We start from the raw sequence: 18,498 nt of genomic DNA on the forward strand, positions 1-18,498 counted from the left end.
AAAGGAAGAAAAAGATCTTTTCAGATTAGCAGATAAGAGAAGCAGGGCGGTCTAGTGGACAGAGCCCGGCCCGGGAGTCAGAAGGACCGGGGTTCTAATCCCAGCTTTGCTACTTGTCTGTTGTGTGACCTGAGGAAAGTCATTACACTGCTCTGGGCCTCAGTTCCCTCATCTGAAAAATCAGGATTAAGACTATGAGCCCCATGTGGGACATGGACTGTATCCAACCCGATTAGCTTGTATCTACCCGAGTACTTAATACAGTGCTTGGCAACTAGTAGGGACTTTAGAAATACCAGAAAAAAAGATGAAACAATTTGGAGTTAATCAATCAGAGGGATTTATGGAGCATGTACAGGACTAAGTACTTGGGAGAGTACTAGATAAATAGAGTTGGTAGACACATTCCCTGCCCACAAAGAGTAACAATCGACAGTTAGCCTACCCTTGCCCTCTGGCTGGAAGATCTATATGCCTCCTTTCTCCTCTTCTCCACTCACCTCTACTCACTTTGCTTACCGACCTCTCCATCTTCTGCCTTTCCTGTGACACGCACTTGTCCTAGAACTGAGTCCTAGAACTGAGCCTGAGAACTCCATCCAAAGGGAAGCTGGCATCCTCTCCCTGTTATGTAAATGAATCTACCTGAGTCTGACTGTCTTTCCACATTCCAAGCCTGTTTATGTATTGCTCGGGACCGGCGTCTCTCTCTCCCTTCCTCACTTTTTCCAGCTTTGGCCTGCTCAGCTCCGGCATTTCAGCTCTTCCAGGTTTGGTACGATCGTGAAGAGTTGCACAGGCAGGTAGACAGGCCTCCATTACAACCTCCCAGGTCTTAGAACGTAATGGCAGACACCTAAGCATATCTAACATTAAATGTGTTCGTTTCCCTGTCTGAGAAATGGACATAGGAGGAGGAGGATTCGTAGCATTCATTAAGCGCCCGCTGGGTGTGATAAGCACCTGGGAAATACAAAACCCAAAGTGACACATCCCCAGATCGCAGTCAACCAATGTTATTTACTGAGCGCTTACTCAGTGCAGAGAGCAATGAACCAAGCCCTTGGGAAAGTAGAATATCACAAGTAGCTTGGACTCGGGGGAGCCACTCATAAAAGCATTTACACTAACCGAGTGAGCTAAATAAATAACTGAATGCACATCTTGAATAAAAGTAGTTTGGAGGGTTTGTGCCTGCATCTTCCTCCGCCTTCCCCTTCCTCAACAAGACCTCAGATCATTGGACAAGAGCGTTTGTTGCTGATCTGGGGGCGTCGGACACCCCACGTTCCCGGCGCGGTGACTTCACCTCAGCCCACAGGGACAGGATTCCATGTGGAACCTGATTCCCACCAGCCTTCTGTGACATCATGCTCACCCCTCCCCGCTCCCAGCCACCCCACGTTCTGTTTGTCCTTCTGTGACCTCATCCTTCCCACTTTTGATTAGAGGAGCCGAAACATCCTACTCCAGGGGTCAGGGATTCTGGCAGCTTAGGCCCAACAGTTGAGGTACTTCAGGGGATTTGCTGGCTCCCTTTTCCTCTCTGGAGATTCAATCAGTCGGTCAATCAATCGTTATTCGTTGAGCGCTCACTGTGTGCAGAACACTGTATTATGCGTGTGAGAGAGTGTGAAATAACAGAGGTGGTAGATACATTCCCTGCCCACAATGAGCTTACAGTCTAGAGGGAGAGGTAGCCATTGATATCAATAAAAAAATGACATATGCACTTAAGGTGAGAGCTCGCCTCCTCCAAGAGGTCTTCCCAGATTGAGCTATCCCTTTCCCCTTCTGCTCTCTGCTCCCCCCCTTCCCCCTTCACCTCCCCTCAGCTAAGCCCCCTTTCCCTCTGCTCCACCCCCCAGCACTGTGCTCATTTGTATATATTTTTTATTACCCTATTTATTTTGTTAATGAGGTGTACATCCCCTTGATTCCATTTATCGTGATAATGTTGTCTTGTTTTTGTTTCGCTCTGTTTTGCTCTGCCGTCTGTCTCCCCCAATTAGACTGTGAGCCCATCATTGGGCAGGGATTGTCTCTATTGGTTGCCGAATTGTACATTCCAAGCGCTTAGTACAGTACTTTATAAGCGCTCAATAAATATTATTGAATGAATGAATGAACTTAAGTGCTGTGGGGTTGAGGTGGGAGACGAGGTAATGAGGCTTAATCGGGGAAGGCCTCTTGGAGGAGATGAGCTTTTAATAAGGCTTTGAAGACGGGGAGAGTGATGGTCTGTTGGTTATAAAAGGGGAGGGAGTTCCAGGCCAGAGACAGGACATGGGCGAGGGGTCGGTGGTGAAATAGATGAGATTGAGGTACAGTGAGTAGGTTGGCACTAGAGGAGCCATGTGTGCGGGCTGGGTTGTACCAGGATATCTGAGAGATAAGGTAGGAGGGGGCAAGGCGATGGACTGCTTTAATAAGGAATTTCTGTTTGAAGTGGAAGTGGACGGACAACCACTTGTAGACTCTTGGGGAGCAGGGAAACTTGGACTGAACATTTGTGCAGAAAAATGAGCGGGGAAGTAGAGTGAACTATGGATTGAAGTGGAAGAGAGACAGAAGACAGGGAGGTCAGCAAGGAGGCTGATGCCGTAATCATCACCAACATCTTCATCATCAATGGTATTTATTGGGCCCTTATTGTACTAGGTTCTTGGCAGAGCACCATCTAACAGAGTTGGTAGATATATTTCCTGCCCAAAACAACCTGACAGTCTAGAGGGGGAGACAGACATTAATAAGCATGGCGTAGCCAACAGAGCAAAGGCCTGGGAGTCAGAAGGTCGTGGGTTCTAATCCAGGCTCTGCCACTTGTCTGCTGTGTGACCGTGGGCAAGTCATTTCACTTATCTGGGCCTCAGTTACCTCATCTGTACAATGGGGATCGAGAGGGCGAGCGCCGCATGGGACAGGGACTGTGTCCACCTCGATTTACTTGTATCCACCCCAGCGTCTAGTACGGTGCCTGGAACAAAGTAAGCACTTTACAAATACCATCATTACTATAGAGAAGCAGCATGTCCTAGTGCCAAAAGCACGGGCTTGGGAGTCAGAGGACGTGGGTTCTAATCCCGGCTCCGCCACTTGTCTGCTATGTCACCTCAGTCCAGTCACTTGACCTCTCTGGGCCTCAGTTACATCATCTGTAAAATGAGGATTAAGACCGTGAGCCCCACGCGGGACAACCTGCTTACCTTGTATCTACCCAAGTGTTTAGAACAGTGCTCGGCACATAGTAAGTGCTTAACAAATACCATTATTATTATGAATATTATTACAATTAAACAAATTACAGATGTGTACATAAGTGCTGTGGGGCTGAGGGAGGGGTGAATAAAGGGAGCAAATCAGGGTGACACATAAGGGAGTGGGAAAAGAGGAAATGAGGTCCTACTCAGGGAAGGCCTTTGGGAGGAGAGGTGCCTATTTATCTATTTACTTATATTAATATCTGTCTCCCCCTCTAGACTGTGCGCTTATTGTGGGCAGGAATGGGTCTGCTGATATACTGCATTCTCCCAAGCACTTAGTATAGTGCTTTGCACACAGTAAGAGCTCAATAAATATGACAGTGAATGAATGCTTTCAACAAGGCCTTGAAGTTGGGGTAAATATCAAATGCCCAAAGGCCACAGATCCAAGTGTACAAATGATGCAGAAGGGAAAGGAAGCCAGGGAAAAGAGGGTTTCATCAGGGAAGGCCTCTTAAAAGAGGCCTTAGTATAGCTTTGAAGGTGGGGAGAACGTTGGTCTGGCAAATATGGTGGGGGAAGGCATTCCAATTAATATATCAGTCAGTGGTATGTATTGAGCACTTACTCTGTGCAGAGCACTGTACTAAGCACTTGGGAGAGTACAATACAACAGAATTAACAGACACACTCCCTGCCCATTATGAACTTACAACCTAGCAGGGAAGACAGACATTAATATGAATAAATAAGACATTTATAGTAGATAATTTAAAGATACTTACAGAGGTACTGTGGGGCTGGGGGTGGGGCAGATATCAAATGTCAGACCAGAGGGAGGATGTGGGAAAGGGGTCGGCGGCAAGATAGACAAGATCAAGGCACGGTGAGCAAGCTGGCGCTAGAGGAGTGAAGTGGGCAGGCTGGGCTGTAGTAGGAGATCAGTGAGGTAATGTAGGAGGGGGCGAGATGATTGGGTGCTTTAAAGCGGATGGCGAAGAGCTTCTGTTTGATACAGAGGTGGATGGGCAACCACCGGAGGCACCTGAGGAACGGGGAAACATGGACTCAGCATTTAAAAAAAAAAAAAGAGGATCTGGGAACCAGAGTGAAGTATGGACTGGAGAGGGGAGGGACAGGAGGTAGGGAGGACAGCAAGGAAGCAGATGCAGCAATCAAGGTGGGTTAGGACTCTAAACTGAAAGCTCGTTATGGGCAGGGGGTGTATCCGCTAATTCCATTGTAGTTGTACTCTCCCAAGCGCTTAGTACAATGCTCTGCACAGAGGAAGCACTCACTAAATACCACTGATGGATTGATTGATAAGCATTTGGATTAATGTGGTAGGAGTTTGGATAGTAAGGAAAGGGAGGATTTTAGCGGTCTTGTGAAGGTTAAACAGACAGGATTTGGTGACACTGAATATGTGGGTTGGAAGAGAGAGATGAGTCGAGGATAACGCCAAGGCTTGGGAAACAGGGGTGATCGTAAAGTTGTCTACGGTGATGGGGAAGTTGGGAGGAGGAGGAGGATAAGGTTTGGGTGGGAAAAGGAGTTCGGAACTCTGAGGCCTTCCCGTAGGCTTCCAGATAAGGGAGTCAATGTCTAACCTTAACCCTAACCCTAACCTTAGCCCTAAATCATCCCATAGGCTCCCGGATACGAAAGCCAACGCCCAACGCTACGACATTTTTGCCTCTCACGATCCCCGCCGAGTCCTCCGCCCCACTCCCATCTCCATCCCCGAGATGGGAATCCTGGGTCCACCCCGATTGCCCCAAGGTCCTGGATCTGCCCTCCTTCCTTTGAGGCCATCTCTTCTCTCTTCAGGCAATGGCAGCCCACGTCTCCTCAGCCCCAGAACAGCCAGCGACACTCGATTCGGGGAAACCGCAGCCGAGTGGGACGGAGGAGGTTCTGCTGGACAGCTTGGCGGCGGTGAAGGCCGTGGTGGACATCCTGCAGGCCTGCTTCGGCCCCCACGGCCGGCGGAAGCTCCTCGTGACCGCCCAGGGAGAGACCCTCTGCACCTCCCACTCGACAGCCATCCTGTCGGCTCTGGAACTGGGCCACCCGGCGGCCCGGCTCCTCCGGGAGGCCGCCTTCACCCAAGCGGAGGAGAACGGCGACGGGACCGCTTTCGTGGTCCTGTTGGCCGGGGCCCTGATGGAGCAGGTGGTGGTGATGCTGAGGACCGGCCTGGCCCTGGCCGACCTGCGGGAGAGCTTGGCGGCGGCGACCGGCAGAGCCCTGAGGCTCCTGCCTGGCTTGGCCACCCTCTCCATAGACCCCCTGGAAGACCCAGCCCGGGCCCTCCGGGCCGTGGTGGACACTCACACTCCTTCCCACTCCGATTACCTGGCCGGGCTGGCGGGGCGGGCGTCGCTCGGCTGCCCGTGGGTTGGATGGGAGCTTCGACCCGCAGCGGGTGGCCATCTCCTGGTGCCTGGGCCAAGCTGGGCGATTCGTGCCTGTTGCCGGGACTGGCGGTGGGTGGAGTGCCTTGCGGACAGGTGACCATGGTGACGGGGGGGGCCAAGGTGGCACTGTTCACTTGCTCCTTTACTCTGACCAGCCCCCGGCCCTCTGCTATCCCCCACTTCTCTTCCCCAGATGACTTACCGTGGAGCCCCGAAGAGAAAGTGAAGGACAAGGCCCCGGTTCTGCTGGACCAGCTGGCAGACGCGGGCATAAATGTGGCCGTGTAGGGAGTTCCACAGATAAGAGAGCCTGGGGGAGCTCGCCGAAGGCAGGCATGCTTTTAGTGCGGGTCAGGTTCCGGAAGGAGATATCCGCCTGGGCAGGTTTCTGGCGTACAACTCTGGCAGTCCGACCTGACTCCCCCTGCCGTGCCGGGGACATGCCGGCGGGTTTGCGCGGCAGGAGCTAAGGGAGGCTCCACGGTCGTGTTTGAATGGGAGGGTGGCCGACCCCCAGCCCTCACCCTGGTGCTGCGGGACGCCACTGTCCCGAGGGACTGCAGGACGGCGAGCAGGCGGTCCGGCACCGCCATCGGCGTCTACGGCCAACTGTGTCAGGATGCCCGCCTCCTGCTGGGGCCGGCGCAGTTTGAGATGGCGTCTGCAGGAGCTCTGAGCACTGGGGAACCAACTGTGGGGGCGGAAAGGCTGGGATCTTGGCATTGCCCAGGCCCTGCAGGCGTCCCTAGCGTCCTTGCCGAAAATGCCGACTTGCGCTGTGGCAGAGACGATGGCCCAGCTGCAGAGCCTGCACGCCAGGCCGGGGATCGGCTGGCGGGGCGTTGGGGACGAGGGGATTGTCGACGTGGCTGGCGGTCCAGGTGTGGGACTCTCTGAGGGTAAAGATCCGAGGGCTCGAGTTGGCGGCCGACGTGGCTCTGGGGCTATCGACCGACAGATGAGATCGGATCTTTCAGAAGACAGGGTCTCTCCCTGAGGTGGACCAAGCCTTAAGTGGAATGCCGACCTGACTCCTAGAACAATCTCCCCGACCCTTTGGAGGACTCTAAATCCTAAGGAGGGGGTACCACCGCCCTCAATAAAGGGGACCGTCGTTCCTCATTCTGGAAGGATCGTGTCCCACACTGAATCTTCCCCCTTTGCGATCCGGCCCCTTAATATGTTGCAATAGTGATGCTAATAACCATTCAAGGTTAATAATAATAAGCAGTGTATTTATGGAGTGCTAATTGTGTGCAGAGCACTATACTGAACGATTGGGGGAGTAGAGAAGCAGCGTGGTTCAGTGGAAAGAGCATGGGCTTGGGAGTCAGAGGTCATGGGTTTGAATCCTGGCTCTGCCACTTGTCAGCTGTGTGACTGTGGGCAAGTCACTTAACTTCTCTGTGCCTCAGTTACCTCATCTGTAAAATGGGGATTAAGACTGTGGGCCTCATGTGGGACAACCTGATGATCCTGCATCTACCCCAGCGCTTAGAACAGTGCTCTGCACATAGTAAGCACTTAACAAATACCAACATTATTATTATTATTACAACACGACAGAGTTGGTAGAGCACGTTCCCTGCCCGCAAGGAGCTTATTAGTCCAGAGGGCGAGTCCGACATTAAAATACAGTACAGATATATAGGGATATAAGTGCTGTGGAGTTGAGGGTGGGGTGAATATCAAATGCTTAAAAGGTATAGATCCAAGTGCATAAGCGATTCAGAGAGAGGAGGGTGTAGAGGAAGAGGAAGGGGAAGAAAAGGTGAGTTGATGAGGCTTCCCCGGGAGATGTGAATTTAATGAGCCTCTGAAGGTGGGGAGAGTGGTGATCTGTCATATACAAAGAGGGAGGGAGTAAACACTGGGATATAAACAAGGTTATCAGATCAGACAAAATCCTTGCCCAAAGGGGGTTCAGTTCCTATTTTACCCCCATTTTATAGAGGAAGATACCGAGACCCAGAGTGGCTAAGGGACTCGCTCAAGGTCATACGGTAGGCCAGTGGCAGAGCTGAGGCGAGAATGGGTCTGCTGACCTCCTGACTGCTGCTCTTTCTATTAGTCCCTGTTGCCCTCACTCCATAGGAGAAGATGGTGGGCCGAGGATGAGGGCAGGGTGGGGACGGTGGAGGGGGGGCAGGGGGATGGGGGCAGAAATGACAAAGAACCCAGGAATCCTTTCCCTACTTGATCCTACTTCACCCACCCCCAAGCCCCTGGGCTTCTGTCCTCCAGTTCTCTCAATCCCAGACTTTATCTCCTTCCCTCTAAGCACCTTGGTGGTATTCTGCCTGCCTACCCCTCCCCCAACTCTGCAGCTTGGCCAGTGCTCTCCCACCAGATAAGGGCCTCCAAATCCTCCTCCCCTAATCAATCAATCCATCGTGATTTATTGAGTGCTTACTATTTACAGAGCACTGTACTAAGGGCTTGGGAGAGGACCGCACCACAGAATCAGCAGGCACGTTCTTTGCCCGTTGACCTCCTTTGTCAGGATTGCTTCAGGGTGGGGACAGAAGGGTCAATATAAGGAGACGGAGACTTTCCTGAGGGCCTCAGTTGGGCTCCGTTGTTCCCTAAGACAAGCAGTTTGGCAAGTAGCTAGAGCCATAGGGGACAGCCCAGCTTGAAAACTGAGACTTCTGGTCCAGATCGAGAGGATGTTGCCTGGGGCTTAGAAGCTGGTGGAGGGTGATGTCAAGAAGGCAACCACATACAGGACCGTCCCTTCTTTTATTGACTGGGAAAGGTCGGTGGGGAGTGCGGAATTGTTTCGCGTCCGAGTGACACGGGCCCTGTTTTTCCACAGCAGAGGAGGTCGGGGGAAGCTGGCCGCTGGCTGGCCGCTTAATTCTCAAAACCGAAATCTGGCCACCCTTCCAGAGATGACAACTCACAGCAGGACCGGCAGACCTACTCCTTTCTTGCCCATATGCCTAAGTTCCGCAGCCGGGATCAAGTTCCCTCCAGAAAACCTGTCCCCGAGTTAAGATGACTCCCCGAGGAGCTGTATTTCCAGCAGACTACAATCAGTCAGTGGTGCTGACTTTTTTTAAATGGTATTTGTTAAGCGTCAAACACCGTTCTAAGCGCTGGAGTAGGTACAAGTTAATTAGGTCGGACACAGTTCCCATCCCACATAGGGCTCACAGTCTAAGTAGGAGGGAGTTTGGGGATTTCATCCCCATTTTATAGTTGAGGTAACTGAGTCACAGAGAACTTCAGTGACTTGCCTAAGGTCACACAGTGAGCAATTGGTAGAGCCGGTGTTAGAACGCTGGTCCTCTGACTCCCAGGCACTTGTTCCTTTCTCGAGGCCAGAGCACTGTATTACGCTCTTGGGAGAATACAAAACAACAGAGTTGGTAGACATGTTCCCTGCCCACAGTGAGCTTATAGTCCACAAATCCCATAAACCTCTGAGGCAGTGATTTCATTCATTCATTCATTCATTCATTCATTCATTCATTCATATCAAGCGATTATGGTGTGCAAAGCACTGTACTGTATTCAAGTACTTGAATAAAAGAAAAATAAAGGACAATAAGGAGGATAAAGGACAAAGGGAAAAGAAGCAGCATGGCTTAGTGGAAAGAACCTGGGCTTGGGAGCCAGAGGTCATGGGTTCGAATCCCGGCTCAGCCACTTAGCTGTGTGACTGTGGGCAAGTCACTTAACTTCTCTGGGCCTCAGTTCCCTCCTCTGTAAAATGGGGATTAAAACTGTGAGCATCATGTGGGACAACTGATTCCCTGTATCTACCCCAGTGCTTGGAACAGTGCTCTGCATACAGTAAGCGCTTAACGAATACCAAGGAAAAAAAAGGGAGGATAAGGGTCAAGGTTCATGGCAAGCTAAGGTACAGAAGAGAACAAGAGAGGGACACCATGAATCAATCAATCAGTTCACTGAGAGCTTACTGTGTGCAGAGCTCTGGACACGATCGCTGCCCACAAAGAGCTTACAGTCTAGAGGTGGAACTTATTGTGTAGACTGTCTAGAGTTCTGACAGCGATCACCTGGGTTCAGGCAAGGTCATGGGGCAAGGAACGATCAAGCGCTCAGTACTGTGCTTTGCACCCAGTAAGTGCTCAATAAATATGAGTAATAATAATTTCATCTCACAAATGCCAGCCAGATGGATGGACAAACCCCCTCCCCCCGCCTGCTGCCACTCCTACATATTTCCTTTCCCTCTCCTTCCTCGGCCTGGGTATTTCCAGGAACTTTGAGTATTTCCAGGAACTTTGGCATGCTTTGCATGTAAAAATGTAAATATGAAACAAACCACCTCAGTCACTGTTTCCCTTTTATTACCATCAGAGTTTGAAATAAGTGACTTGCGAGACTGAGAGAGGATCAAGTTTTCTGCCAGGAAGGCTAGGGGTGGGGTCTTCCCAGTGGAAATCTTTTTCTAACACAGTGCATACCATTGTGGTACAATCCAGTGCACTCCAGAAGCAAAAATAACAGTTTGCTCCACAAAACCTCTCTTTTAGAATCAGGCATAAGAAGGATCTTGGTTACATCGAGATAGGAAAGTCAAACTCCAGTAGTTGCAAGGAATATTTCCCTTCCTAATGTCTTCCGTTCGGTTGAGCCACCGGGCAAAACTAATGTTCAGTTCAATGCATCCTGCACACCGAACAGTGATTAGTTGAGTGCATCGCACTCTGTGGACACTCTATAAATGTGATCACTTCTACAACGGCAAGGTGAAAAGGGGTAGAGAATCCTTTTTGAGTGGCCTACATATTTGCCAGCTAAAATTAGGAAAATCTGTTGCTAAGACTGTCTCTTGGAGGATTTGAAAACGTTAACTTGAGCCAATCCGGAGAGGAAATCTTTGCCGTGAGGGTGTAGGCCTCTCTGTGGGCCATTTGAATGAGTTGTTGCCTCTAAGTGCTGGCAACTCAGAGAGTCCCCCTTGTCCCGAGCGGGAAAGAAAAGCAGAGTGGCCTAGTGGAGAGATCCTGGGACTGACAGAAGGATCTGGGTTCTAATTCCAGCTCTGCCGCTTGCCTGCTGGATGACCTTGGGCAAATCACTTTACTTTTCTGTGCTTCACTATGCTTCTCTGTGAAATGGGGATAAAGACCATGAGCCCATGGTGGGACATGGATTGTGTCCAACCCGACTAGCTTGTATCTACCACAGTGCCTAGTACAATGCCAGGCACAGAGTAAGCCCTAACAAATACCTTCGGAAGAAAAAAATCTGTATTCAGATGACCTGCAATGAGCAGTATCCTTAGCCTGCCTTCCCCAGTGACCGGCATCCCATCAGAGTGGGTCTCTGATCATCTCGGGTCAAACTCTGGAGACCCGGACATCATCTCTCATCAATCCATCGATGGTATTTATTGAGTGCTTTCTGTGTGCTGGGCACTGTACTAAGCACCTGGGTGAGTACAAACGACAGAGTCAGTTGGCCTGTTCCCTGCTCACAAGGAGCTTCCAGTCTGATTGGATCGAAACCCACTAGAGGCCTGATTGGATGGAAACCTTCACTGTCTGGTTCTTTTTTTGGCACAAAGGAAAGAGAGAGGGCTCCTGACCCACTCAGAGAGACAGTCTCCTCTCGGGACGACTTCTAGAAGGCACTGATCAAGTTGAAGGGGTTTGGTGAAAAGGGGATGAGGAAGAAGAAATGGGAGAGAGAAGTCTAAAATGCTCTTTTTCCATCGAGGGGCTGGGCTGACGTTGCACAAGGCCAAGGCAGAATATGCTTAGTGGCAGGAGGCTCGGAAAGCTTTTGCCCTGCCTGGTCCGATCAATAAATCGATCAATCATATTTATTGAGTGCCTACTGTGTGCAATCCCTGCTAACATTAACTTTGTTCCTGGCAGATCCATGCAAAAAAAGGAATTTTTAAAAAATATGCTTGGTCGGTGCCAACATTGTGATAGATGGATCCTCATTTTTATTTCCGGATTTACTTTTGTTTCTCACAATCCGCCTCCTGTTTTCCTCATATTGCTATAAATTATTCACATATAAAATGATAAACTGAAAAACGAATGTACAAATGTTTCACTGTGAAAAGCATTTTCGAGTTTCCTGAGTTTTTGTTTGCAGATACCTACCCCCTCCCCCCCCCCAGCCTCCGCCCCCACTTTGGGTTTTAATTCTACATTAGCATCTTAATATAGCAAAGGCAGAATGAAAAACTAAGTTTTCTTCTTTTTAATTTGCACAGAGCCCTGATTGGGAATAAGTGATGTGTGGGGGTAATGTTGTTTGTGAAAATTAATCCCATCACCCACCTACAAATATTAAATTTACGAATGGAAGAAGCCAAGAAACCAGAGCACAAGATGAAACAAGCTTAGATTTATGAACAATTGTTTTATGAAACTGCAACTGTGCAAACTTGGAACTGCAATTAGGCAAGCCCCTCATTTACTGTTTACCTTAAATCAATAACTGATTATTAACCTACATATTTCCCGCAGATAGTTCTTTAGACCAAATTCACGAGCAGTAAATGAGCACATGCAGCATAACCAAGGGCCATTTTAATTTCGATTGTTAGTCAAAAAGTTGTTTGAATATCCCTGAGTTGTAAATCACACACCTGATGTTAGCCCCCCGTATATAATATAAAATCTAGGCATATTAATAAAATAAATATAAAATTGGTTTACCCAAATGTGTTTTCTTACTTCTTTGTTCTTTTTCCACATCTTTATTCATCTTCCTCCCTCTCTCACTTTCATTATTTATAGCATCACTTCTTTTTCTCCCTTCCTTGTTATATTTTATTTTTATTATTTTTGCTTCGTAGTTTTATTTCTTTCCTGTATTGCTCATCATCTCTAATCTCTTATGCTGTTTTATCTTCCCCACCTTAGTTCTTTTGGTCCCCATTTCTAGGAGTAATTAATCTCTTCTGCTTTTTAATTTCTGTTTCCTGAAATGCCCTCCAGACTTCATTCTTTTACTCCCTTGCACAGGTCTTACAGTAACTCCCTTCTGAACCAATTTCAAGGAAAAGATGACTCTACTTTTTCCAGTGTCTGGTCTTTCCAGAATTGTTTTCCAATAAACCAATGTTTTCTTTCCCTAGACAACTGATTATCACTTCTTATCCAGCTCCAGTCTTTCCAACATCCTGTGTTTAATTTCAGAGAACAGAGTAAAGCAGCACGGTCACCAAAAAGGGTTTTTGACTGGGAGTCAGGAGCCCTGGGTTCTTGTCCTGGATCTGCCACTTGCCTGCTGTGTGTGACCTTGGGCAAGTCACTTAACTACTCGACTGCTAAGTTTTTCGGTGGTAAAATGGAATAAAATATCTTTCTTAGACTATGAGCCTAGGATGGAACAAGATTTGTGTCCAATCTAATTATCCTACAATTAGCCCAGTGCTTAGTATAGAGCTTGACACATAATAAGAATGACAATAATAGTAATAATTGTGGTGTTTAAGTGCTTACTATGTGCCAAGAACTGGTACTGAGCCTGGGGTAGTTTATCAGACAATCAGATCTGACACAATCACTGTTCCACAAGGGATTCATAGTCTAAGGGGGAAGGAAGAACAGGTATTGAACCCCCATTTTATACATGATGAACCTGAGGCCCAGAAAAGTTAGGTGACTTACCCAAGGCCATATGGCAAGCAAGTGGAAGAGCTGATATTCGAACTCAGCTCCCCCGACTTCCAGGCCGTTCTCTTTTTAATAGGCCACACTATCTAAGTGCTTAATTAATACCATAACTAACTTCTGGGAATGTTGAGGGATGTTGTGAGCCTCATGATTACCTTGTATCTATCCCAGCGCTTAGAATTTTTTTTTAGAAGCAGCGTGGCTCAGTGAAAAGAGCCTGGGCTTCGGAGGCACAGGTCATGGGTTCCAATCCCGGCTCTGCCACCTGTCAGCTGTGTGACTGTGGGCAAGTCACTTCACTTCTCTGGGCCTCAGTTACCTCATCTGTAAAATGGGGATTAACTGTGAGCCTCACGTGGGACAACCTGATTACACTGAATCTATCCCAGCGCTTAGAACAGTGCTCGGCACATAGTAAGCACTTAACAAATACCAACATTATTATTATAAAAATCCCCTCTCTCTCAGCAAAGTCTTTAGTGGACAAATGTGGAAACCGACATTTATTAAGTCCAATTCTTCTACCCACCTAGGATCGCTGTCGACTGACCTGAAAAAACTCTGAACACTCCACTGATCCCAGTTTTTGCTCAAGCAATGGGCTTCCGCATGTTATGGCAGTTACAGGTGTCAAACGGACACACGCGTAAAGGTTCTTCGAATGGGGCTGAGCGTGAGGACACGTGGGTTCAGATTTTCACCCTCGCTCCAGAGCTTTTCTGTTGCCTCCCAGAATCCTGTTTGAAAGTGGTGGCAGGGGCCAAAGCAGAGGAAGACTGGGCCTTTAAAATAAAGATGCCAGACATACTCAGGTACATATAAACGCTAAGCTTGTTGTGGGTAAGGAATATCTGTTTATTGTTATACTGTACTTTCCTAAGCTCTTAGTATAGTACTTTACCTACAGTAAGCACTCAATAAATACGATTGACTGCCTGGAATTAGAATCCTCTGACTTTCAGGTTCATGCCCTTTCCACTAGACCCTGCTATGTCTCAGTATGTAAATTTAATTGAGCATTTACCTTGCAGGGCACTGTATTAAGCGTCTGGGAGAGTACAATAGAGTTGGTTGACACGATCCCGGTCCAAAAGGAGTTTACAGTCAAGTGGGGGAGGCAGATATTAAAATCAATTTCAGATAGAAGTATTCAATTAATTCATTCAAGAGTATATACTCAGTGTTTACTATGTGCAGAGCACTGTACTAAGCGCTTGGAATGTGCAATTCGGCAACAGTTAGAGACAATCCCTGCACAATGACGGGCTCACAGTCTAAACGGGGGAGGCAGGCAGCAAAGCAAAACAGAACAAAACAAAAACAACACAACATCATCAAGATAAATAGAATCAAGGGGATGTACACCTCATCAACAAAATAAATAGGGAATAAATAATATATACAAATAGTATATACAAATGAGCACAGTGCTGAGGGGAGAAGTAGCAGAGAATAAGGATATAAATAATGATAATGATGGCATTTGTTGAGCGCTTACTATGTGCAAAGCACTGTTCTAAGCACTGGTACATATGTGCTATGGGGTTGGGGGTGGATGACTATCAATGTACTTAACGGGTACAGACCCCAGTTCATAGGTGACTTAGGAGGGTGAATACAGTGAGCTCCCTGTAGGCAAAAGAACATGCCAAGTCAGTCAGGCAATCAATTTATTGAGCGATTACTGTGTGCAGAATACTGTACTAAGCGCTTGGAAGAGTACAATAAAACAGACACATCCCCGGCCCATAATGAGTTTCCAGTGTTTTCCCAAGAGCTTAGTATAGTATATTACACCCAGCTGGTAGTCAAAAAATACTATTAATGCTACAGCTCGGGCCTGGAAGTCAGGGGACCTGGGTTCTAATCCCAGCTCCGACACTTGCTTACTGTGTAAACCTGGACAAATCACCTAACTTCTCTTGGCCTCAGTCTCTTCGCCGGTAAAAATTGGGAAATCAATATGCATTCTCCCTCCTACTTAGACTGTGAGCCCTATGTAGGATAAGGACTGTGTCCAACCTGATGATCTCGCACCTGCCCCATCGCTCAGTACAGTGCTTTGCGCTTACGGTGCGTTTAAACAAATACTAAAATTTGGTCTGGTCTGATCTGATCTGACTGTTCTGGATTTATCCCAGCACTTTGCACCTTGCTTGGCATATAGTAAGTGCTTAACACATGCTACAATTATTAGGAGTTCCTTACCACCCCACAGCTCTAGAGGTGAGTCTGGACTCATTCTCGGATGGAAAAATAGAGGCACGGTACCATTTGGCAGACACCTACAGAACGGAAGACAAAAATGGATAGGGACGATCACCTTGGGAGAAGGGTGTCATGGGGGCAAAAACTAAAATTGTCATATCGTAGTTTCACTTTTCTCCCCGAGAAAGACCACCCTATGAGGAGATTTTTCTAATATCAGAATTAACCGCTCGCCTGACTTCCACCTCTGTCCAACTGCCATTCTTGACTGTCCAACCATAAACACCACTCCCATCTGGCGTTCCCCTAATAGCCACACCCTTTTTGCAGCTTCTCTTTTCTAACCACCACACCCAGTGGTTAACTTCTTCACCCTTGCTTCACCTTTCCCACCTCACCCTTCCCCAGCCACTCAGCCTGTCACTCTCATATGCCATTCCTAACAGTCCCCGGAGCTTCTAATTTCGATACTCTAGCTGCTGTCTGAGAGGAAGGAGGACAGAGATTTGCCTTCTTGTGCAATTATTTGTTACCCGATCCAGGGTTTCTTCTGTTAACTGGTGGATTGGCTCCTGGCAATCGCAGGGAAGAAATCTGCCGTTGGATTTCAGGTCCTGGCTAGGTTGATACTCAGTAACAGAATTTCATAACAACAATAATAAAAAAGATCATAAAGCCCACACATAATATTAAAGTCTTGATCAAATAAATCAGTCCAAAAAACTTACTATACCCTACTCTCCTCCTCCCCCTCCCATTTAGCACGCTATTCCTCCTTTCCCCCTCATCCTGACTTCTTTGCTCAGATTGCCTTCCTGGCTCTGTTCTTCACCACGGTATGTCCTTCTTTGAAACTCTATTTTAAAATTCCACCTTTTCCATGAAGCCTCCTATGATTAACCACCAATTGGCTCTAGCCCTCCAAACACTCCAGTAACTCTTAGGAGGTGTTGTCTCTCTCTATAAATTGTGATTTATGCTTTTATATATTTTTATAGGTTTTCCTTGGTGTTTTTATATGTTCTATGCTTCTGTGGCTTGTTGGTTTTATCTTCTTTTTATGTTTATATCATCTTCCCTCTTTGACTATAAGCTCATTGAAAGAAGACTGTGTCTTGAACCTTCCTTTTTAACATCTCCGGGGCCCATCACAGGGCTCTGCGCATAGAGAATAGTCGGTAAATATCACGGAACATTCATTTCACATGAAATCCTGTATCCCGAGCTTATCTTTTATCAATCATGGTATTTATTAGATGCTAACTCTGCACAGAGCACAGTACTAAGCACTTGGGGAGAGTAAACAGAATTAGAAGATGCGTTCCCTGCTCATACGAGGTTTAAGTCCCTTCCTTCTATGTGTCTATGCACTTAAATCTGTAACCCTCTAAACACTTGATATTCACCCCATCCTCTGCGCTACATCATTCATATACTTGCCCGTTATCTATTTTAATGTCAGGCAGGGAACTTGCAACTCTGTTGCACTGTACTCTCCCAAGCTCTTAGTACGGGGTTCTGCACCCAGTAAGTGCTCATTAAATACTACTAGATGATGATGCTGGCTTTTGGTTAGGGGGCACATGGCCTGCCAAATTTATTTTTAGTATTAATAGGTCAGGGAATGTCTACCAACTTTTTTGTAGTGGACTCTCCCAAGCGATGAGTACAGTGTTCTGCACATAGTAAGCAATCAATAAATACAAGTGATTGAATAGCATCGGTTGATGATCTCATTATGAAGTACCAGTGGCTTTGATTTTAGATTTTTCTTAAGTTTCCTGGGGGAAAGTGGGGAACAGACCTCTGACTCCTCCCCACCTCTTTGGCTCCAAAGCCTTTGCGAACCCCTCCCAGGCCCCTGTGTGCATGGGTGCTGCTTCCAAGTCGCGGGAAACGCAGCACGGGAGAAGCGGCATGGCCTTGGAGAAGAGTGCGGCCTAGTGGAAAGATCACAGGCCTGCGAGCCAGAGGGCCTGGGTTCTAATCTCAGCTCTGCCGCTTGTCTGCTGTGTGACCTTGGGCAAGTCGTTTCACTTCCTCTGGGCAGTTCTCAAGTGGTCCCTCAAGTGGGACCTGATTATCTTGTATCTCCTACAGGGCTTAGACTATATATAGTCTTTAACGATTATCATTAGGATTCGGTGGCGGGCAGCCAGTGGATAGAGCCCGGTCTGGCAGTCCGACGGACCTGGGGTTCAAATCCTGACTTCCTCCACTTGTCTGCTTTTTGGCCTTGGGCAGGTCACTTCACTTCTCTGGGGCTTCAGTTCCCCTCATCTATAAAAGGGGGATTAAGAACCATGAGCCCCCACGAGGGACACGGACAATGGCCAATCTGATTAGCTCGTATCAACCCCCAGTATTTTAATACAGTGGCCCGGCACATAGTAAGTGCTTGATAAATACCATTTAAAAAAATAATAAAAAAAAAAGGAACAGGAGGCGGCTGGGGGTGAAAATAAAAATATCGGATAAACGAGGTATTAGGAGTCGTACCTGAACCGGAGGACAGATCAGCTGAAAACTGGACTGTCCAGTGTAGAAAAACCCAGATAAAATAGCTCACGGTACCTGTTCACACCAGCTTCAGCAGAAACAAGTTCAGACCTATGCTTTCCACTCCCCGAACCCCAGTATGCACAGGCCCTTTGATATGTACACAACCCGTGGAGAACGAGTCCCTTCGGCAGACCCCTGCCACAGTCGCCTGCAGCATAGCTCCGGGTGGGGAAGGAGATCTAGGAGAGGGACCGAGGAGCCTAAGCTCTGGGCATGCAAATTTCTCGGGGCACCGGAGAGGATCCAGCTCAAGATGTTATTAGTAGATTTAATCCCGGAGTCTTCTCTGCATCAAAGGTTAGAGAACACTTAAAAACCAAAGCCAAGGTCCTTGAAGAACGTCAGAGGAAAGGCGTTCCATAAACCAGTAAAATACAAATAAATAAATAAAGGAAGCTCTGACCTTAACTCCGGGGAACAATCTTTTATCATTATAATCTACTTCGCAGGTTTCCCTAAAAACCGCCGGTGACCCGAGGGGGAGGA

General features: G+C 47.8%; 1 protein-coding gene across 1 annotated transcript; it reads left to right on the forward strand.

The window, feature by feature from the left end:
* The first annotated feature begins 280 nt into the window (after positions 1–280).
* CCT8L2 (chaperonin containing TCP1 subunit 8 like 2) lies at positions 281–6,756 on the forward strand. Its single transcript, XM_039913975.1, is given in 6 exon segments — positions 281–1,511; positions 5,034–5,591; positions 5,593–5,639; positions 5,641–5,909; positions 5,979–6,397; positions 6,399–6,756. Coding segments are annotated over 5 exon segments (1,512 nt in total). The 5' UTR covers positions 281–1,511; positions 5,034–5,036; the 3' UTR covers positions 6,621–6,756.
* The last annotated feature ends 11,742 nt before the right edge of the window (positions 6,757–18,498 follow it).

This window comes from Ornithorhynchus anatinus, chromosome 13 (assembly GCF_004115215.2).
Source record: "Ornithorhynchus anatinus isolate Pmale09 chromosome 13, mOrnAna1.pri.v4, whole genome shotgun sequence".
Lineage (NCBI taxonomy): Eukaryota > Metazoa > Chordata > Mammalia > Monotremata > Ornithorhynchidae > Ornithorhynchus > Ornithorhynchus anatinus.